The 23,625-nt window shown below is 44.9% G+C and overlaps 1 protein-coding gene across 13 annotated transcripts in view; it reads left to right on the top strand.

Annotated features, from left to right (window-relative positions):
• The window catches only part of GBF1 (golgi brefeldin A resistant guanine nucleotide exchange factor 1), a 265,435-nt gene that overhangs the window by 110,846 nt on the left and 130,964 nt on the right, over positions 1-23,625 (top strand). For all 13 annotated transcript variants that reach the window (XR_014788747.1, XR_014788745.1, XM_084841340.1 and 10 more), the window contains one exon: positions 464-518. Coding sequence is in view for 11 of the 13 variants with exons in the window: in XM_084841340.1 (XP_084697466.1) it covers positions 464-518 (55 nt within the window). In the remaining 2 variants the exon portion in view is untranslated. The remainder of the gene's footprint in view (positions 1-463; positions 519-23,625) is intronic.

Genomic DNA, 23,625 nt, shown 5'->3' with positions numbered 1-23,625 from the left:
GTTTTTTTCTCCCATGCCAAAAAGCACTTTGACCAGATTAAGTGTCCATATGGGGAGGGTTTTTTTCTTCAGCACTGTTTGTATGTTTTAGATAGAAGCGAGAAGTTTCAGTTGTATTTATATCATGCTGGGATAAATTCAAAGCCAAGGAACAGATATTTCTCTCAGTCTCTCTTAAGAGACAAAATGGCCAGTCAAATGATCTGGCCTTGACCAATCATTTTCTGAAAGGGTTGGTTCCGGTCAAAGCTCTGGACTTAAGTCACTGTACATGGATTGCCAAGATTAGTGCTTTTTCTGACAATTGCGTTGTAATGTAAATTTTGATCAGAAGAGGGCAGTAAAACTGCGTAAGAGGAGAAGTCTTCAGAGTTGCAATTATAACTGTTTGCTGCCGGATAAGAAGAGGATTTTTTTGGTTATTCCCTGTCCTTAATAATTTTGCCTGCTCATATTGTTCCAGATTACCTCAGTTTAAAGAGGAGCCTAAAAGTTATGTGGGCACTAACATAAAGAAGGTAAGACCCAAACTACTGTTTGTTCCTCTGTTGGTTCCTTTGTTTTTAAGTGTTTACATGTAGCTACAGTATTGGGAAAAAATAGTTCACCAAATGAATGCTTTTCATTAACAGTGAGGCAAATCCACAAATACATCAATAGCATAGTACAGAATATCATGCAAGATTATCCAGTAAATGAATTTGGGTTCTGAATCTTGATACCTGCATGAATCAACCATCAGCTGCTCCAGTTAGTCCAGAGATTGTAGGGAGGTGACTCCTGCCAACCATAGCTGTTGTCTCCTTCCAGTCATGAAATTGTTTCTTTGTGGTGTGTGTGTGTGTGTGTATGATCTGCAGCTGTACAGAGCCAACTTCAGAAATTTTAAAGTTTTAAGGAAGGAACAGGCCTTCACACCTCCCTCTCTGAAAGAGGAGGTGCCCATACCTTAAAGCTGTGGTCTACAATGCAATGTCTACAGACACAACAGCACCTGTGAAGACCTTCCTCAGTGCCTGTAGCCTCTTGCCCCTCCCCTCACTCCCCCTCCCCCCGAGATAGGAAGAAAATAGGAAGGGAACAATCTCATAAAGCACATACAGGTGAGAGAGGAATCAGAAAGAGTGTCAGTATTTCCCAGTTTGTCTCTCAACTCTGTATACTTTTCTAGGCTGAGATGAGCAGCCCACCAGATTGTAGGATCAGGAAGGAATGCTTTGCAAAACTGCTTTAAAAGGAAGTCAGAAAGAAAGGAAAAAAATTGGCAACTTAGTGTTTGTGTTGTCCCCCCCACCCCCCGAGTGTGTGTGTCCCTCTCTGGGTCTGTTTGTGGCACAACAGCCGTTTTGTGAATGGACACGCTCCCACGGCACTCCGTCAAAGCTCTAAATGTGCTGATGGACCCAAAAAGGTGAGGATCCCTGCTAAGAGGGAACTGGAGTGCACACCTCCTTGTTTAATTCTCTTCTAACCACTACATGAGCAGGAGCTATGAAGAATGCTTCTGCAACAATGCATTGCTGCAGTTTTAGTAAGTGTTCTTTCTCACTCTCCTCTTTGTTAAAAGTTTATTTTCCCTCTTTCTTTTCTCAAGTTCCAACCCTCGTTGTATTTTTTTCAAGGAGTTAAGAATCCTCCTCTTGGCAGCCACACATCTATGCCATAACAGCAATCCTTCAGGAAGTGCTATTCTTGTCAGGAAAAAGGTCCCACCACCAACAGACATAGCTGCTGCCACTTTTTTCAGTGGTTCACTGAAGGCAAATTACCATTCTTACCATTGAGGCAAAGCCAGCATATTGAGCTTTGGTCTTTGCTTTCAGAGTGTGTTTTAGTTAGGGATGTCAGAGAATTCTGCCACGGATCTCGGTGAGGCCGAATGCCAGTGCATTCGGCCCCCCGGAATCTGTGGTGGAACGGCCTGCCCCCCCGCGGATCCCCCCCGGGACGAGACTTACCTGGGGCGGACGTTCCAGGCAGCGGCGGCTTCAGCGGCGGCGGCTGCGGCGGCTGGTCTTCCGACCGGCTGCCGCCACCACCATTTGCAGTCTGGAGATGTGGTTTTTTTTTTTTTTACAGAGATGTGATAGGCTACATAAAGATTTATGTAGCCTATCACGGCTGGGTTAAAAAAAAAAACGCGTACGCAAATGGCGGTGGCTACGGCCGCCGCCATTTGCGTTCCTTATTTTTGGCCGTCTTAGTCTACGTAAATATTTACGTAGACTATTACGGCGAAAATAAAGGGGAACGCAAATAGCGTAGCGGGCGCTATTTGCGTCCCTTTTTGATTCGCCATTTTAGCCTACGTAAATATTTACATAGGCTAAAACGGCGAATCAAAAAGGGACGCAAATAGCGCCCGCTATGCTATTTGCGTTCCCGTTTATTTTCGCCGTAATAGTCTATGTAAATATTTACATAGACTAAGACGGCCAAAAATAAGGAACGCAAATGGCGGCGGCTGTAGCCGCCGCCATTTGCGTACGCGGGTTTTTTTTGTTTTTGTTTTTACCCAGAGCCCTCTGCGGCCGGAAATCTGGCTGCGGACGGCTCTGGCCTGGGCCTGGTTGGCTGCTCCGTCAAGGATTCTGGGGGGGAGGAATGGATCGCCTCCCCCCTGTCAAGGATTCCGGGGGGAGGGACGGAACGCCTCCCCCCCCACCATGAACATAATCCACGGAAAGGTAAGTGACTTTCGTACATCCCTAGTTTTAGTGGCTTTCACTCCTTAGTCACCCCGTAAGCCCATCTTCAGCACCAGTCCTGATCTCTACAGCTGGTTGCCTTTGCATGACTGTTAGTGCCTGTTCAGCTTTTGTGGGGTCAGTGTTAAAGCCTTTGGCTCATGCTGCTCGAAACTCTAAGTCAGCTATAGACTCAAGGGACCGGTGAATGCTTCTCAAGTCAGGAGTGAAGCATAAGAGAGGAAAGGCATGGCTGCGACTCATCACTGCTTTTCAGTGTAGAGATACATGAGTTGTTGGCATCTTCCGATGTCCAGGTAGTCTTTGTGGGGACTCATTATAACCATAAGAGTCCAACTGGGGTGTTAAATAAGTCATCCTTGTCTTCACTGCCCCTTCTCCTGGCCTTGGACTTATTAACATCAACTCTGGTGGCCTTGGTTCCAGTAGCTGTAGGGCTTGATGGGGATCCCCCTTGGTCAGGTGCCTCTTGGAGACATGGGCCAGTTCTATCCATCTTGGACCTTGTCCAGCCCAGTTTTTGAAGCAGTCTGGAAAGGATGCAGCACATTTTCTCTGAGACTATGAGAACTTGATTTCCTGAGCTTGGTGTCAGGTCTGCTTGGAATCCAGGCACCTAATGTTGTGGCTGGAAGGAATCTCTGGCTGAGAATGTGGGAAGTCAATCCTGGTTTTCAGGCTAGACTGATGGGCTACATTTTCTCTGGTTCTAAACTGGTGGGCTGCTCCCTAGGAAGGGTACTTTTTGAAACTAAGGATAAAGCAAAGGCTTTGCCACATCCAAAGGATGACAAGAAGGCCAGGTTCTGGCGGTCCTTTTGTTCTTCTACCCTTCAGTGCACCCTCTAGTGTCCACCGGGGCAAGTGGTTTTGCCCAAGAGACTCCAACAGGGGTTTTCATCAGTCCTCTTCTGGAAGTGGAGTCTTGTCCAACTTCCCCAGGACGGCCAAGACATTTCCCTCTGTGTGATGCCAGGATCCCATCCCAGGAAATTGGAGGCCATCTCCTCAACTTTGCTTCGGTCTGGGAAACGACGATTTCTGATGCCTCAGTCAGGCAGATGGTGTCCCAGGGATATGCTCTGGAGTTTGACTTTCAGCCCAGGGGCAGTTTTCTGGCCTCCCCAAGGTCCCAAAACTGCTCCAAACAGCAGGCTATGCTGAGGGGGATCACTCATCTCCTGGACATTGGGGCAATAGAGTCAGTTCCTCTGGGCCAGAGGCACTCTGGGGTCTGCTCTATTCTTTTCTTGGTTGCCAAACAGAACGGGAAGGTCAGATCTATTCTGGACCCAGAATGGCTTGACAAATTCCTCTTACGTAAGCAATTCAAGATGGAGATGCTCAAATCCATTTTGACAGCTATTTTGCAGCGAGACTTCCTTGCTTCTCTGGATCTCTTGGAGGTGTATCTTCATGTGCCCATTCGACTCTGCCATCGCAGGTTCCTGAGGTTCACCTACAGGGGCAGACAATTCCAGTACAGGGCAATGCCATTTGGTCTGACATCAGCCCCCAGAGTTTTCATCAGAATTTTGGTGGCCCATCTATGGATGAGAGGTATCTACCTATACCCCTACCTGGATGACATCCTCATCAAGTCTCTCTCCTGGCAGAAGGGGATGGAGGATGTCTAGGCAACATTGAAATGTCTCAGCAGCCATGGATTTGTGGTGAATCAGGAGAAAAACTCCTTGGTTCCAACACAGTCCCTAGAACATTTAGGAGTGATTCTGGACACCAAATACTTCCAGATGTTTCTCACCAAGGAAGGGCAGCGCAGTATCCTTTTGGCCATTTGCGCAGTTCTGGGATCCACGCAGGCAGATCTACAGTCTCCCGCCTGTCTGATGGGTCCTCTGGTGCCTTGGCAAGACCTGATGGGTTGGTCACACCTACACAGCAGGCAGCTGCAGAGCCTTTTGCTCCCATACGAAGAGGCGACTGCCAACAGGTCCTGCCTGAAGCTATTCCTTCCCTAAGCCTTTCAAGAATCTTGGATGTAGTGTCCTGACTCAGCATCAATCTTCTCGAACTGAGAGCCATAAAGATAGCACTTCACCACTTCAAAGCCACAATCAGCAGCAACCACATGGTGATCTGAACAGACAATGTGTCAACCAAAGCTTCCTTTAACAAACAAGGAGGCACAAGATCAGGAAAGCTAAACAAGGAGGCCTTGGAGATCCTGCACTGGGCAGAAAAGAATCTTCCCTCTCTCTTGGCAGTCCATCTTGCAGGAACAGACAACACAATTGCAGACTGGCTGAGCAGGCGGAAGGTTCAGGGTGCAGAGTGGAGATTACACCCCCGGCTGTTCTCAGAACTGGTCAGACACTTCGGACAGCCTTCAGTAGATCTATTCTCCACACTGGAAAATGCCCAGATGCCTCACTTCATGTCAAGAAATCTTTGCACAGGGGCAGCAAGAGTGGATGCTCTGACCAACTCATGGCCCAAGTGGGTTTGTATGCATTTCCTCCACTTCCTCTGATTCCACATGTCATCCAATGAGTTTGACAGTTAGCAGCCGAGGTGATTCTGATAGCTCCCCATTGGCCACGGAAACCAAGGTTCCCAGATCTGGTGACCTGTCAGGAGCTGATGCCTTCTGTTTGCAGAGATCTCCTGACCCGAGATTGAGCGGAGGTGGCTTGGCCACCTTGGATATTCAGATGAGGTCCTGAACAGCCTTTTGGCCTCACAGCACAATTCTATTAATTGGGTGTACAATAATACCTGGAAGGCCTTCATTTTTTGGTGTCGAGGCTCAGGCAGGATTCCAGAGGAGGCGGATTTGTCAGCAGTTCTGGAGTTCCTTCAGGAAAGACTGCTGAAAGGACTCAGTACTAGCACACTTAAATTCTAGGTGGCAGCCTTGAACAGTGTTTTGAGTAGCAGGGGATGGGGGTTGTTCATTAGACATCACCATGTGAAGAGGTTTCTGGGGGGCGGCTCTCAATCCTCCAGTGGTTCACAGATTTCCCATATGGAACCTGAACTGGGTACTTAAGGCTCTGATGGCATCCCCTTTTGAACCCTTGGCTGCTTGTCTTATTAAGATTCTGACTATCAAGGCCATCTTCCAGGTAGCTATCCCTTCAGCCAGACGAGTCTCTGAGTTGGGGGCACTGTCCTCTGACTCCCAACTTTGTGTATTCCGTCAGGACAAGGTGGTACTTAGGACATATCCTTCCTTTTTGCCTAAGGCTAATTCTGCTTTTTATCGTCAGCAAGAGGTTGTTTTGCCTTCCTTCTGCCTCAAGCCAGTCCATCCCCAGGAGAAGGTCTGGCATAAACTGGATGTGCACAGGGCCCTCCACTTTTACCTGGACAGGACAGCTTCTATCAGGCAGACAGAGGCCTTGTTTATTTCTCACCAAGACAGTACCTTGGGTAAGAAGGTCTCAGCATCTACCATTTCCAAGTGGTTAGGGGAATGCATTGCTTTGGCCTACCAATCTCTGGGAAAATCTCCATCGGGGGTAACAGCGCACTCTCTTTGAGGAGCAGCCACTACAGCTGCATTCCGTGGCAGTCCCTCAGTGGAGGAGATCTGCAAGGCGGCCACATGGGCCTCTCTGTGCACCTTTGCCAAAAATTGATGTTTTTTCTTTGGCAGATGCTGTCTTTGACAGAAGGGTTTTTCAGAGTGTGCACATTCATGATACGTACGCCCTTCCCACCCTGAGAGGGACTGCTTTGGTACATCCTGAAGGTCATGGAATGCCCTCTAGAAGATACAGGAGAATGGGAAGTTTCTTACTGTGAATTCCTGTTTTCTGTATCTTCTGGAGGGCATTCCACCCACCACTGACTAGCTGGTGTACTTCTGCTCCCTTATAGGCTTCTGCCTCCTCCGCACATGTGGGGGTGGTAGTTAGGCATCCTGGGTGTTCCATTCCAGTCCAGTGAGTCCCCTGAATTTCTTGGTAAGGGATTAGTATTGGTGCTGTTGCACTTGTTTGTTTCTCATTTCTTTCTTGTGCAGTTAGACTGTTTCTCCTATTAGAAGTTAGGGGTCGAGGGGCTTTGGCTTTTCAAGTCCAGTCTGGGCAGTCTGGGTAACCCCTCTCCCTGGAGAGGACTGTTAGATTGGACCCTGCCTGTTGTCCTATGGGAGGGGCTAACCCAAAGGTAATGGAATGCCCTCCAGAAGATACAGAAAACAGGAATTCACTGTAAGAAACTTCCCTTTCTTATCCTGGCCAAGCAGCGACTCAGTATGGCTTGCCATAATGGGCACTATGCTATGAAGGTATAGTAATCCTTGCCTTCCCACTTTAGCTTATTGACTTTGCTTCCCAACTGCAGGGTGCACATTAAACGTTTTCCATTCTATGAACAGAGGTTTTCAGCAATGAGTAGTTGATACCATGGAGTGCCTTCTATATGAAAAAGATGGCTGCCTTGGAGTCACTGCCTTGCCAACCGATCCTGAAAGATAGTTCAGGGGAGCTGTCAGTGCCAATCCAACACTTGGTCCGAAACACAATTGTTCTTCCACAAATCCAAACAGTTTTTCCAGCGGTAGGGACACACCAGCTATCATTCAGCAGGGCCATAGCTCAGTGGGAGAACACATGCTTTACATGAAGAAAATCCCAGGTTCAATCCTTGGCTTCTCCAGCTAGGGATAAGAAAGAATCCTGCCTGAAACCCTAGAGAGCCGCTGCCAGCCAGTGTCATCAGTACTGGGCTAGATGGACCAATGGCATGACTCGGTATAAAGCAGCTTCCAATGTTCCTGTGTTCTAAACTCCTCTGTCTTCCTATTTCAAGGCCTCTTCCTGCAAGCAGGGGTTTTTATTCAGGCTCAATATGGTGTCCTCACCCTTTGGTTCTTACTTTCATTATTTTCTTGATGCTTGGGATGCCAACAGAGTGTTAAACACTGTTCTTGTAGGCTACATCATCCAGCTAAATTCTCTGTCTCAGGAAACTCTCCTACATATGCTCTGTCTCTCTCTTTTACTGAAGATGTTTGGACTTGCTTCCCAGGGGAGCCATCAAACATCTGCTGCCTTTGCAGTTCTATTGAGGCTTCTGTCATGGTACTTCAAGTTGCCAAAAGAGGTTGACTCCCTGGGACCCATTTTCAACTGAGAAATAGACAGTTAATCACACTGCAGGAATTTCAAATGGTCTTTTCCCCTACTATTCTACACCTGCTAAGCTCAGCAGACTGGCTGGCCTCTATAGATCTCATATTTTCACATCTCTATTCAGCCCCAGCATATCTCCAATTTGCTGGTGGATCCAAGTATCATTACAGGGTCCTCTTGCTCAGACTGTCAGTAGCACCCCATGTCTTCATTAAGTCCATGGCTTGTGCGCTACCCACTTTTGCTGGTGTCAGGTGAGTATATTTCTATATATAAATGGGCCCTTTCAGGGGCACTTTTTTTTCCCAGTTGGATTTCATTTTGATATGCAATTCCAGGGACTGAAGTAGGTCTAATCCTGAAAAATCTCACAGCTACCCAGAGATTAAGGAACTGTCCTCAAAGCTTTGCATGCTTTCATTGTGGACATCAGTGCCTGTTCTGTCAGGTCCTTGGTGTTGTATATATGCTGGAACCCTGTGAAATGAGCCAGGCTCATCCAACAGCTTCTTGGACATAATCATGGTGAACATTTTGGTGGCTGGTTCTTGAGCCCTCAAATCTTTCCTTCCTCTTCTCCAGGGCCATATATTATATCTGAACTAATAAGGAAGTAGGGGGAGTACATCTTTTCAGTTCTTCTGTCAGCGAACTACCACAGTCTGGGACTGGTGTATCAGAATGTTTCTAGTAGCCATACACCTTGCAGGGAGTTGGTGGTGGACACCTGGGGTTACACATAGTCCTGACCCTGTAATGCAGTCCCATAAGAATTTCTGGTCTGATTTGTGTACCCAACAAAACCACCTGGTATATGTATAAGAGAACCAGAAAAAAATGGGTAGACATCACCATAGTCTGGAACAGATTTTCTAGACATCATCATTCAAGATGGCTGCCGCCAAATTCTAACTGCACCTGTTGCAGCTCCTAGAACACTTACAGACATCATTCTGTTTTGATACCGAGAGCTTCACTATAGCTGCCATTGACAATTTTGATCATGAGGATTGATCAACAATATCTGGTGCTCATGCTTCACATGACACTCAGTATTCTATTGCAGGTACATTCTGGTCCAACAAAGTTATCAACCAAGCCAAAGATATCTCAGAGTAATTTAAACCAACGAAGTCACTACTTACATAAAGAATTGCCATGTTAGAGGGCTTTAAACTAAAAGAAATCAGTTTATAAGTCATCTCTACCAGATAATTTCATCGTTGAGGAAAACCTGTTCTTCTTTGTGGTCTCTGTGCATCACACATATGGGCTCTGCGTCTGCGCGGAGTCTCAATTCAGAAAACTTCCAAAACTAAGAAACATTTTGGCAGGAACCCTCCTCCACCATCCCAGTACTCATGTCCGGGCAGGCTCCTGCCTCTTCCCTCAGTTCTTTGACCTACTATGGTGCCTCGTCGGGAACTTTGTCTGTCAAAGGGCTGTGTTTATACTATTTAGCTGAGTTTTATTCTGTCTTTATCTTCTCTATTGTTCTTCATCCTCTCAGATTTCTCATATTTTTTATGTATTTTCTTTTGGACTGAGCGATCTGCGGATTGCGTGTTTTTTGCCTCAGGGTGTATGGCCTTGAAGGCACCCTTTCAGAAGTGCTCTTGCTGTGGGAGCCAGTTGCCGACCTCAGATGGGCACTCACTTTGCCTTTTTTGTCTTGGAGAAGGGCATGTGGTAGAGGTGTGTTGATTCTGCCAGGGTTTTTCCAGACAAGCCTGCAGAAACCGTGCTGATAGATTGCGAGCAGAACTTTGGAAAAGGGCTTTGGCGGCTGTTGAAACCCCCAAAGCCTCAATGGCATAGACATCTGCATCCGTAAATGTGTCTCACAAGGGAGACAGACCAGAGAGATCACAACCTGCCGGCTCTCCCTCTGTGCCAGCTCCATGGGCAGGATGGAGAAGCCACTTATGCTGGGGAGGTCTTTAACGCTGTCTGTGGCAAAAATGTTATCAAAGAAGGCTTGGATGCCTAAAGCCATGGACCTGGAGATAAAGAAAAAGGAAAGACGATAGAAAATCACATTTGGAATGTCCAAGGGCCCTCCCCCCACTGCCGCCATTGTTAAACTTGTTGATACTGATGAGATCGGAGGTGTCGGTACTGAGACCCGAGACAGAGGATGCATCGTCTGAGGGTGAAATATGGGTTTCCACCCTGCCCCATGATAAGAGTATAGGATCTAGCTCTCCAACCACCTCCATACTTACCTCGATGCCGAGAGTCGATTCTGGGGCCTCTTTTTACCATCCTTGCGAACGCAGCGTGGAACATGATTATGTACCTCGTGCCCGACATCGATCTTGATCACTGATATCAGATTGGGATAGGAGCTCGGAATGGTCGCTCCCTCCAAGGCCTCCTTACTTTTGAGATGATTGGAGGCATGGGGGACATGATCACTTCTATCCCTATGGGAGCATGGATCCACGTCGACCTCATTTTATTCCAACCATGACTGTATCGCTTCCTCCTCTGGAGACTGTGACCCAGTCTTGACGTACAGTTGCTGCAGGACCACTTGAACAGATGCCACAAGGGATGTACGAAAGTCACTTACCTTTTCGCAGCTTGGCTTCGTGGTGGGGGGGAGGCGCTTCGCTTTCCCCCCCGAAGTTCAAGCGAAGGGGGGGAGGCTTCCCGCCTCGCCCGGCCGAAATTCAGGCCGGGGAGAAGTGCCCCGTCTCCCCGGCCGCGAAACAAAAAGTAAAAAAAAAAAAAAGACCCCATGATAGGCTACGTGACGATTTATGTAGCCTATCACGGCTAGATTTCCAAAGTCAGCCGTGATAGGCTACGTAAATCGTCACATAGCCTATCACGGGTGACTTTGAAAAAAAAAAAAAGCGCTTACGCAAATGGCAGCGGCCCATGGGCGCCACCATTGTTTTTTTTTTTACTTTAGTTTTTCTTTTTTTGCAATGGCGGCGGCAGCAGCTGGTCGGGAGACCAGCCACCGTCCCCGCCCGCAACGAACCGCCGCCGAACTGCTGCTGGGACCCGCCGCCGGGAGGGACATTCACCAAAGGTAAGTCCCGTCCCGGGGGGGGGCAGCGGAGAATTTCACCGCCGATTTCAGGGGGCCGAATGCGTTGGCGCTTGGCCCCCCAAAGATTCGGGGAGAAATTCTCCACCATCCCTAGATGCCACCCCCATTACCTCCAAGAGTGGTGCAACCAACGATGCTTGCTCAGGATGTGGCACGTTCTGAAGTGCGAGAGGAAGATGTCCATTCTTGACCAGGAACTTCACCTCACTCTGCTACCGATGATTATCAGTCCAATTCCTCCTCTTATTCCTCAGTCACTCCATTGATCTTGTCCCTGGACGGGGCAGTGGGTTCAGAAGTCCCCATCTCACCTTCGGAGGATTTAGGCCATTTTTCAAAGCAGATACTGCGAATGGCACAATCTCTAGGAATAGAGTGGCTGAAGAACCCGGTATTTGACATGGTTAATGTCGAAACATCAATGCCAGTTGCTATTCCTTTTCTACCAACGTTGCTTCAAACTGTAAAGCAATTACGGAAGGTGCCAGCTTCGATGATGCCCACTCAGAGAGGTTAGAGAGCATGTACAGAGTGCTAGAAAAGGACACCAAATTTTTGTTCACATATCTGCGTCCTTACTCTGTAATTGTTGAATTGGCAAAAAGTCGCTCCCACAAACAACTTTCTGCTCCAGGGGATAAAGAGGGACACCGATTAGACCTTATGGGCAGAAGGATTTATTCCTCTGCAGCATTGAGCCTTAGGGTCACGAATGATCAAGCAACGGTATCAAATGTTCCTGTGGGAGAAGATGGGATCGCTTTGTGACCACTTACCTGATGGTCAGAGGGAACTCACGAGGGTATTCCAGATGGAGGTGACCCAGGTGGCAAGGCAGCAGATCAACACCACCAGATCAATCGGACTGCAGAGCATAGGCTATGATCGGCGCAAATGCCCTTAGAAGACATACTTGGTTGAAATCAGCAGGGCTGTCTCAAGAAGCTAAATCCCATATTGAGGGGCTTCTGTTTGACGGCACAGGGTAATTTAATGCGACCACAGACAATGCTATGGATTCTGTCATAGAATAGTAGGGTTAGAAGGGGCCTACAAGGCCATCGAGTCCATCCCAAAAAGGGATGGACTCAAAAGTCCAAAAAGATGGCTTTTCGCAAATCACCTAAACTTTTTGTGTTCTGTGGTGGAAAAAGAAAGGGGCTTCCACTGTCGGCTCAGAGATTGGCCTCCTGGGTCATTCACACTGTTACACTTGCTTACCAGTTGAAAACCCTAGAGTTGGTTAAGGTGACAGCGCATTCTACAAGGGCCATGGAGACACTGATAGCATTCGACAGAGGTGTTTCCACTCCGGAGTTGTGCCATGCTGCCACTTGGGCAACCCCATCGACCTTTGTATGACATTATTGTTTGGATGTGAGGTCTCGAGCAGACTGTTCCTTTGGTCATGCTGTCCTGTCATCATTAGGACACTGACCCACCTCCGGTAAGTGAACTTGCTCTTTACCCATGTGTGTGAGGCACGGAGACCATGAAGAAGGAGGACAGGTTGCTTACCTGTAATTGTGGCTCTTCGAGTGGTCATCTGTGCATTCACACAACCCATCCACTGTCCCCACTTCGGTGTCATGATGGATGTGTTTTTTCTTGGTACCGAAGTGATATACTTCTCATGGTTCCAAGGCCACATTTTGGTCTCAGTGAACCGAAGGAAGAGGCAGGAGCCTGCCTGGACATGTGTACTGGGATGGTAGGGGAGGGTTTCCTGCCAAAATGTTTCACAGCTTTGGAAGTTTCCTGAATCGAGGATCCGTGCGGGCGCAGAGCCCACATGTGTGAATGCACAGATTACCACTCGAAGAACCACAGTTACAGGTAAGCAACCTGTCCATTTCCCTGAACAACACAAGAGAGCGACATGCTGAAACTGAGTGTGTAGGCAGCTTGGCTAAACATGGCATTTCTGAAGAAATAAATAATGAAGTTGTTCCAACATGGGCTGGATATCGTTCTTTGATATCAACGGCAACACCACCTGTCATGCAAGTGGGATTCCTTCCATTCATTCCAAAACCGGTTACAGATCATGCAACAGTTTTCTTAGCTTTGAAAAACTTACAGAATGTTTGTTCACAACTAAAACAGCCAGCTTTTCCAGTTTTCTTGGATGAGAGTGTGTTCCATGTCATTGCTGATATTGTAATGAGTAATCCAGCAGAGTTTCCTGACATCATTCCAATGCTTCGAAACTTCCATTGTGCAAAAATTGTCATGCATATTATTGGAAAGTATTTTCGTGGCAGCGGTGCACGGGATGCACTAATTGAGTGCAAAGTGTTTGGTGTAAAGACTTCAGAATCAGTAATGAATGGAAACCATTATTACACATCCCTTAAGGGATTCCTTATTCTTGAAGAAGTAATATATAAGTTGAAGTGGATGGCATTTTGGAAATGTAGGACCAAAGAAACATATGCAGAGACTATCAAGCAAGCAGAGAAAATGAAATTGCATTTCTCAACAAAGAATGTAACAACATGCCCAAATGAACTTTTATCTGGGATGTCAGAGTTATATGATGACTTCAACCAATTCTCTGGTGATGGTGCCAGGAAATCTGAGATGTGTAGATACTGGGATAGTTTCCTTGAACTAGTAACCTGCTGAAGTTTTTAATAGCAGCTGACAAAGATGGTGATTGGGATAGCCACCTTCAAGCTATTCAAAGTATTCTGCCCATGTTCTATGAATTTGATAGTATTAACTACTTATGGTATGCATCATGGTATCTGGAAAAAATGAGAATGTTACCAGCAGATAATCCCAAAGTGTACCAGAAGTTTACTACTGGCCATTTTTTAGTATGAGAAAGCAACCAGCCATTCAGTGCTGTGTCACCAGGCATGAAACTTGAACAAACTATACAGACACCTCAAAAGAGCTCAAAAGGAATAATTGGACTGGCAAGACAACAAATGTACATCACTGAATGGGAGTTGATGTATCATGAGGTGCTAGCAATAAGCAATTCTTTCAGAGAAATAATTGGTGCTAACAGTACCAGCTACAGGGAGGCAACTGTTCATCATGAACTGTCCGGGAATTTATCTTCCAATCTGTTATTGTCTGGGAATTCATGATCAGCAGAGGCAATCCATATGAAATATCCAGTCAGTCGCAACTACATAATTTCATCACCCAACAGTGTGTATGTAAAGAGATCACTCTCCATCTCATATAAGTAAAAGAACATGATGAAGAAGGTTACTTAACATTTAGAAATGAATGGTTTGTGAAGAAAACTAAAAAACATTTGGACATAATTACAAAGGTGAAACAAAGGAGAAGGAAAGAATAGTGCCTATTCCAAAATCAAAGTCTACACTAGCTTACAAAAAAAAAGATACTGCTGCCGCTGAAAGAAGTGTACATACAGCTAAAGAAAGGGGAGAAAGTATGAAGGATATTTTAAAGTACTATCTATTGCCATTAAATATGCTGTTTGAAGACAATGGCTTTCCCACTAAATCAGTAAAGTATCTTCTGTTGGCTGAGCTTGAGAAGCAACTGGAGCTGTTAGATTACTGCGTTCAACAATGTGACATCATGGAAACTGCTGTTATTGTTGATTTTATGTCACAAGTTCGCCAGCTGAGAACAAAAGATATGAAAGTATTTAAAAATGCTTTTGACAAACTTTGGGCAAATGCAGCACAGTACCAAAGAGTAGACAGAGCAGACTTTGTGTTTGATAGCTACATTGAGCAGTCCCTTAAAGAGGGAGACTGCTGATCCAATTGCACTGATGAAGATAGAATATGATACTCCAATTCCCATTCAGATGGACAGGCTCTGGTCTTCCAACAAAAACAAAGAGATGCTCCAACTGGCTGCCAGTAATTGTTTCATCGACAATACAAAAGTGAAGACTACCATTACGGTGTTAAGTGGAACCATGACAAGAGACATGCACTTATAATTAGAAAGCAGGAGACGCACTTATAGTTAGAAAGCAGGAGGTTGAAACGTCTGCTTCAGATCTTTGTTGAAGAAGCAGATGCTGCAGTGATGATCCATCTGTTCCACGCTGTTCAGTCAGGAATGAAATGCCTCATAGTATTATCAAATGATACTGATGTAGTTGTGCTCCTCCTTCAATATATATTTGAACTACTCACAAACAAGTTTGGAAGAGATGTGGATAAAAGTAGGAGTGAGAGACAAAGTGTGCTATGCACCTCTTCACAAACTTGCAAAGCATCTTGGAGCTACACTCTGCAGTATTCCAATTAAGGCACATATCATTACAGGCTATGATGTCACAAGGAAGGTAGGAACAAAGCCATCGGCCTTGAAAGTAGTACCAGAAAAGTTCTACTTGGTTTTGCAGAAGAAAATACTGTCTCAGGAAATACTCGACAAAGTAGAGAAATATCTTGTTAAGGTTTTACATCCATTAACGAAGTGTAAGACAGTTGATGTCTTTTAATATTCACTGCAGACACACCAGCGCATATCAGAACTTTGGCTTTCATCTTACTCAGTTAGAAGTGGACATTTGAAAAGATGCTTTTTTATTCTTTGGGCATGCTTAACTCTTTCCAGTGGATGCTTTACTTATGAAGCTCTACAACCAACAGACTTTGGATAGTACAAAACATTAAGTGGTATTCTAAAGCCTGAACTCTGAAGTACATGTACAGTGCACATGCACAACTAGTAGATGCAAATGTCATTTGAAGTATGTGGCTTGCAAAGAGTATTGTAAATGTGGAGAACAATGTAAAAGATTGTAGTTAAATCTTTGAATGCTGTTGTTGAATACTGACAAAATTCTTCATGTTGTGTACTTTACTATTTCATTGTAATAAATCTTTCGCAAAATTACTATTTATGACAATTTTCATTTAATAAATAACATGAAACCTATTTACCATAAAATCTAACATCCATATGAATTTAAGAACCTTATAATTGAATTCCTTGACCCCAAAAACGTATGTTTAGACACCAGAATGACGACTGTAAGTGTTCTAGGAGCCGAAATAGGTGCAGTTAAAATTTGGCAGCAGCTATTTTGAAAGATGGCACATAGAAAATCTGTTCCAGACTATGGTGATGTCTACCCAATTTTTTTGGTTCTCTTATACATATACTAGGTGGTTTTGTTAGTTACACAAATGAGACCAGAAATTTTTACTGTACTGCATTACAGGGACTGGATTAACAGGCAAAATGACCCACAACTGGGCTTTCCGCTCCAACATTCTTGACTTAGTATTATGGTGGCAGGGCCAATCTTTGATGGACCTTTTTGCTACAAGTTGCAATGTGAAGTATCTGGTATTCTGCAGCAAGTGAGGTGCTGATCCTCAGTCACTCAGGGATGCATTCCTACAGAGTTGACTGAGGATCCTTTCCTATTCTTCCTGTTCCCACTATTTCACTGATCCTACACAAGAACTGTTGGAAGAAAACTAACTCCATCTTGATCATCCTGTGCTGGCCATGTCAACTGTGTTATTTGCTCCTCCTGGGGAACCCATAATCTCTTCTGCTCCCTATCAGACCAGACCTGAAAGAGGCAAAATCCTTCACTGTGAGCTTTAGTCACTTCATCTGACAGCTTGCAGGATTTGCTCTTAAGACTGGCCTGGCCTCTCCACACAGTTGAATCAGTCCCACCCATATGCACTCCACTAGGGAATCCTATGGACATAAAAGGACACTTCCTCTCACTTTGTGGCTTTGAAATAGGTTGACCTTATGTCATGTCTTGTCCCCTTTTTATTGGAACACCTTCTCAAGTTGTAGTCAGGCTTGGGATTTTCTTAAAGGTTTATTAAACCATGAGGTCTCCATTGCTGGTTTAGAATCTGTCAATGCCCTGGTCATTTTAGCCTATGGTTATATGTAATTTGTGTCTCATTTCTCTGAAAGCTGCTTTCTTTGTTTTATTGCCTTGGCCCATAGGATTGGAGAATTGTACCATGATTGTCCTGTCTCTTCCTCCATGGTGACAAGGTGGTTCTGTGTCCCACCATTGAATTTTTGCTTAAATAGAATTTTTGCTCCTTTCACCCTCAACAGGGAAGTTGTTTTTCCTGTCATCTCACACAGAATCACAGAGTTGGAATGGAACTTGGAGTTCATCTAGTTTAACCCTGTGCTCAATGCAGGCTTTGCAATGAAGGATGGAGCTACAGCATCTCTGACAGATGGCCATCCAGCCTCTAATTAAATAGCTCTAATAGAGGAGAACGCACCACCTGCCAAGGCAATCTGTCCTTTGGTACAGTTCCACTCAATTCTCTTGCCTTCTTGTTTGGTCTCTTTGGACCTAAGTTGGTCTCAGATTTGGAGAGGTGATCTCAGACTTGGGATTGACGACCTCCAAGCTGGTGTTTCTGGAAGAGCTCAATATTCATGCTAAAACTGCTTTGTAGGGAATATCTTTCTGTTGTTATTGCATCTGCACAGTGCCATCCAGTGGAGCTTTTCCCAGTGGTTCAGGACCTTTTCTGGCTATTCTGGCAGTCTTAGTTTAAGGAGCCCTTGATAGTCTCTTTGTGATTTATTTGGCAAGCATAAAATAGCTTGTGTCCATTTTGACTTGGATGACACCATGTCTTAAAAAAAAACTTTCTAAAATATATGTAAACGTATATTTCTATACCAATAAATACATATGAAATATGCATATGTATCTATCTGTCTATCTATCTATCCATCCACCCACCCACCCACATACATATACACAGTGCTTTTGCATAAGTATTCACCCCCCTTTGACTTTTCCACATTAGGTTGTGTTACACCCTGGAATTAAAATGGATTTAATTGGCATTTTTACCATTTGATTTACACAATGTACTTAACACTTTGAAAGTGCAAAATATTTGTATTGTGGCACAAAAGTTAATTAAACAAAAACAAACTGGCATTTGTTGGTTGCATAAGTATTCACCCCCCTGAGTCAATACTTGGTAGAACCACCTTTGGCAGCAATTACAGCTGTGAGTCTTTTGGGGTCTCTACCAGCTTTGCGCATCTGGATCCTGCAGATTTTGCCCGTTCTTCTTGACAAAATTGCTCAAGCTCTGTCAGGTTGGATGGGACCGTTGGTGAATAGCAATTTTCAAGTCTTCCCACAGATTCTCAATCAGATTGAGGTCGGGGCTTTGACTGGGCCTTTCTAAGACATTCAGGTTCTTGTTTTTAATCACTCTAGTGTAACTTTGGCTGAGTGTTTAGGCTCATTGTCCTGCTGGAAGGTGAACCTCTACTCCAGTCCCAGGTCCCTTGCAGACTGAAACAGGTTTTCCGCTAGAATTGCCCTGTATTTGGCTCCATCCTTCTTTCCCTCAATCCTGACCAGTTTTCTAGTCCCTGCCAATGAAAAGCATCCCCATAACATGATGCTGTCATCACCATGCTTCATCGTGGGGATGGTGCTCTCAGGGCAATGAGCACTGTTGGCTTTGTGCTATACCATAGTGTTTTGCTGTAAGGCCAAAAAGTTCATTGTTGGTCTCATCAGACCAGAGAACCTTTTCCCACATATTTACTGTGTCTCCCACATGCCTTTTGGCAAAATCCAAACAGGATTTGAGATGGGTTTTTTTCAGCAATGGCTTTCTTCTTTCCACTCTTCCATAAAGCTCAACTTTGTGGAGCATCCAGGTGATAGTTGTCCCATGGATGGTTTCTCCCATCTCAGCTGTGGATCTCTCCAGCTCCTTCAGAGTTACCATTGGCCTCTGGGTTGCTTCTCTGACTAATGCCCTCCTTACCCAGTCACTGAGTTTTGGTGGACGGCCTTCTCTAGGCAGAGTCGTGGTTGTGCTATATTCTCTCCATTTTGTAATAAAGGATTTAATGGTGCTCCAGGGGACCTTCATTGTTTGGGATTTTTTTTTATAACCCAACCCTGATTGGTGCTTCTCCAGAACTTTATCCCGGACTTGTTTTGATAGCTCCTTGGTCTTCATGATGCTGTTTGTTTAGATATGCTCTCCAACGAACTCTGAGGCCTTCCAGCAACAGGTGTATTTAATCTGAGATCATGTGACACTTGAATTGCATACAGGTGGACTCTATTCAACTAATTATGTGACTTCTGAAAGCAGTTGGTTGCACCAGAGCTTATTTAGGGGTGTCACGGCAAAGGAGGTGAATACTTGCGCAATCCAGACTTTTCAGTTTATTATTTGTAAATCATTTTGTAAAATATGTAGATTTTTTCCCCACTTTGACATTATGGACTATTTTGTGTAGATCAATGGCAAAAAATTCTAATTAAATCCATTTTAATTCCAGGTTGTAACACAACAAAATATGAAAAAGTCAAAGAGGGTGAATACTTATGCAAGGCACTGTGTGTGTGTGTGTACACACACACACACACACACACACACACACACAACTTACTAGCAATTATACATAGGCTTCAACAAAAGCAGACCAGATATCCAGATAAGTATCCATTTGAAGGTAGCATCTATATGCCACCTGTTCAAATGTTGAAAACTTTTTAAGGTCTTCAATCCATTGCTTTATGGGAGGTGAGCGTTTATCCTTCCAGTGTTGTAATATCAGTCTTTTACCATCAAGAGGGCATGGAGAATCCATTTATGCTGACTTTTTGTTAATTTCCATGAAGCAGGAAATTTAAAAGGGTGAATATTAAGGACTGCGAATATCAGCGAATATTATCAGCGAATATTAAGGATTGTTCCAGTTCAAAATGTATCCGTATAATAACATCCTCTCAAAAAAGAAGCAACTATTGGACATTGTCAAAACATGTGTTTAAAAAAAGCATAAGCTGCATTGCACTGCCAGTGATTAGCTGAATTAGACAATCCCTTATTAAAGGGATGTTGCAGGGTCCAGAAGACACGAAACAAAAGTTTTTGCTGAATAAGATGCAGCTTAAAATCCATAGACGTGACAGGTATAGACACCAAAGCGGCAATCCACTGATGAGGCAGAATGGGGCAATCCAATTCCGTATTCCATTACAGCTTAAAACCTTTTATATCATATTTATTCACCAATAATGAGTATATATAGACATGGATTGTGGGCCACTTTGCCTGACCAGCCTCAATAATGCTTCCAATAATGATGGAGACTGTAAAAGCTGCCTGGTCAAACCTAGATATTAACAAATGTTGCAACTGCAAATATTGCCATTCAGCCGTAGCTGGCAAGTCATATTTGATAGAAAATGACAAGAACTCATCATGAGAATGTAAGAGCCATGCTGGATCAGACCAAGGGTCCATCTAGTCCAGTAGCCAACCAGCTGTCAGCCAGGAACCCACAAGCAGGACACAAGTGCAACAGCACCCTCCCACCCCTGTTGCCCAGCAAATGGTGTACATAGGCATACTGCCTTTGATACTGGAGGTAGCACATAGACATCAGGGCTAGTAGCCATTGATAACCTTTTCCTCCAGGAATTTCTCTAACCCCCTTTTAAAGCCATCCAAATTGATGGCCATCACTACATGTAGTGGTAGTGAATTCCATAGTTTAACTATGCACTGTGTGAAGAAGTATTTCCTTTTATCTGTCCTGAATCTCCCACCGATCAGCTTCATGGGATGACCTAGTATTTTGGGAGACAAATGTCTCTGTATCCATGTTCTCCACACCATGCATAATTTTGTATACCTGTATCATGTCTCCCCTTACCCTCCTTTTCCAAGCTAAACAATCCCAGGTGTTGTAACCTTCCCTCATAGGGGAGATGTTCCACCCTCTTTTAGATGCCCTTTTCTGCACCTTTTCCAGCTTTACAATACCGTTTTTTAGGTGTGGTGACCAGAACTGTACATAGCATTCTAAGTGTGGTCACACCATAAATTTGTATAAAGGCAGTATGATATTGTCATGCCTCCCTCGGACTCCTTCAAGGATGAGGGGGAATGGCAGGCTCCAGACCCGGGGGAAAGGGCTTGCACAGAAGTAGCCTGAGCTCCTTGTGGAGGAGCCATGCCCAGCTGCAGCCTGCCTCTGCCCATTTAAGACAAGAGAGGCTCCCAGAGGCCAGAGGACTGATTGCCAGCAGCTCTTTCAGGATGCCACCATTAAAAGCAGGAAGCAGGCAGGGACAAAGCTGCTGGAGAACGTCGTTTCCATGCGACAGATCTTGTCAGCCCCGCATCGCCCCCAAACATGAACCTCAGCCTTTCTCATGAACAGCTGTGTTTAGACTGGAAAAAGGACTTCTCTCTGCCATGCCATCTTGAATTTGTTGAACTGGTAAAGTCCTCTGCTCTAGCCTCCCCTCCTTTCCTAGCCTTGGACAGGTTTACGACCCTGCTTATCAGTCAGTGGGTTATTGCTGCTGTTTGCCAGCCAGGTGCGGTCAGCTGGCAAGGGCTGACAGATATTGGCACTTTTATTCTGAATTCCTTTTCTAATTATGCCTAACATGGAGTTTGCCTTTTTTACAGCGGCCACTCACTGGGTTGACATTTTCATCAAGCTATCCACCACAACCCCAATATCTCTTTCTTGGTTGGTCATGCTAGCTCAGATCCCATTAGGTTATATTTGAAGTTGGGATTTTTTGTCCCAGCGTGTATCACTTTACACTTGCTTACATTGAACCTCATTTGCCATTTAGATGCCCATTCTCCCAGTTTGGAGAGATCCTTTTGGAGCTCCTTACAATCCCTTCTTATTTTAACCACCCTAAATAATTTGGTGTCATCGGCAAACTGGGCCACTTCACTGCTCACTCCTAATTCCAGATCATTTATAAACAAGTTGAAAAGCCTTTGTCCCAATACAGATCCCTGTTGGACCCCACTATTTACTTCATTGGGAGAATTTACCATTTATTCCTACTCTCTGCTTTCTGTTTTTTAACCAGTTACTCTCTGAGGAATAGATTTCAGGGATTAGACCTGATAGACAGAGTGCCTGAGGAACTATGGACGGAGGTCCGTAACATTGTTCAGGAGGCAGCAACGAAATCCATCCCAAAGAAAAAGAAATGCAAGAAAGCCAAGTGGCTGTCTGATGAGGCTTTACAAGTAGCTGAGGAAAGAAGGGAAGCGAAAAGCAAGGGAGAAAGGGGAAGATATACCCAACTGAATGCAGAGTTCCAGAGAATAGCAAGGAGAGACAAGAAGGCCTTCTTAAATGAACAATGCAAAGAAATCGAGGAAAACAACAGAATGGGAAAGACTAGAGATCTCTTCAAGAAAATTGGAGATCTCAAGGGAACGTTTTGTGCAAAGACGGGCATGATAAAGGACAAAGAAGGGAGGGACTTAACAGAAGCAGATGAGATTAAGAAGAGGTGGCAAGAATACACAGAAGAACTATACAGGAAAGATCTGAATGTCCCTGATAGCCATGATAGTGCGCTCACTGAACTTGAGCCGGACATCCTCGAGAGTGAAGTCAAGTGGGCCTTAGGAAGCATTACTAACAACAAAGCTAGCGGAGATGACAGTATTCCAGCCGAGCTATTTAAAATCCTAAAAGATGATGCTGTTAAAGTGCTGCATTCAGTATGCCAACAAATCTGGAACACTCAACAGTGGCCACAAGACTGGAAAAGGTCAGTTTACATTCCAATTCCAAAGAAGGGCAACGCCAAAGAGTGTTCAAACTACTGCACCATTGCGCTCATTTCACATGCCAGCAAGGTGATGCTCAAAATCCTACAAGCTAGGCTTCAGCAGTATGCGAACCGAGAACTACCGGAAGTACAAGCTGGGTTTAGAAGAGGCAGAGGAACTAGAGATCAAATCGCCAACATTCGCTGCATCATGGAGAAAGCAAGAGAATTCCAGAAAAACGTCTATTTCTGCTTCATTGACTACGCTAAAGCCTTTGATTGTGTGGATCACAACAAACTGTGGCAAATTCTTAAAGTGATGGGAGTACCAGACCACCTTACCTGTCTCCTGAGAAACCTGTACGAGGGTCAAGAAGCAACAGTAAGAACCAGAGATGGAACAACCGATTGGTTCCAAATTGGGAAAGGAGTACGACAAGGCTGCATATTGTCACCCTGCTTATTTAACTTATATGCAGAGTACATCATGAGAAATGCCGGGTTGGATGAATCAGAGGTCGGAATTAAGATTGCTGGGAGAATTATCAACAACCTCCGATATGCAGACGATACCACCCTAATGGCAGAAAGCGAAGAGGATCTCAAGAGCCTCTTGTTGAGGGTGAAAGAGGAGAGTGCAAAAGCTGGTTTGAAACTCAACATTAAAAAAACTAAGATCATGGCATCTGGCCCCATCACTTCCTGGCATATAGAAGGGGAAGAAATGGAAGCAGTGACAGATTTTACTTTCTTGGGCTCCAAGATCACCGCAGACGGTGACTGTAGCCATGAAATTAAAAGACGCTTGCTCCTTGGGAGGAAAGCTATGGCCAACCTAGACAGCATAGTAAGAAGCAGAGACATCACCTTGCCGACAAAGGTCTGTCTAATCAAAGCTATGGTTTTCCCAGTAGTAATGTATGGCTGTGAGAGCTGGACTATAAGGAAGGCTGAGCGCCGAAGAATTGATGCTTTCGAGCTGTGGTGCTGGAGAAGACTCTTACGAGTCCCCTGGACTGCAAGGAGGTCAAATCAGTCCATCCTAAAGGAAATCAACCCTGAGTGCTCATTGGAAGGACAGATAATGAAGCTGAAGCTCCAATATTTTGGCCACCTAATGCGAAGAGAAAACTCCCTGGAAAAGACCCTGATGCTGGGAAAGACTGAAGGCAAAAGGAGAAGGGGGCGGCAGAGGATGATATG

Source organism: Heloderma suspectum, chromosome 3 (genome assembly GCF_057233095.1).
Source record: "Heloderma suspectum isolate Gila_16-S chromosome 3, 16-S_ref, whole genome shotgun sequence".
NCBI lineage: Eukaryota > Metazoa > Chordata > Lepidosauria > Squamata > Helodermatidae > Heloderma > Heloderma suspectum.
Note: the sequence above shows the minus strand (reverse complement) of the source record. Positions and strands in the feature narration are given on the sequence as shown.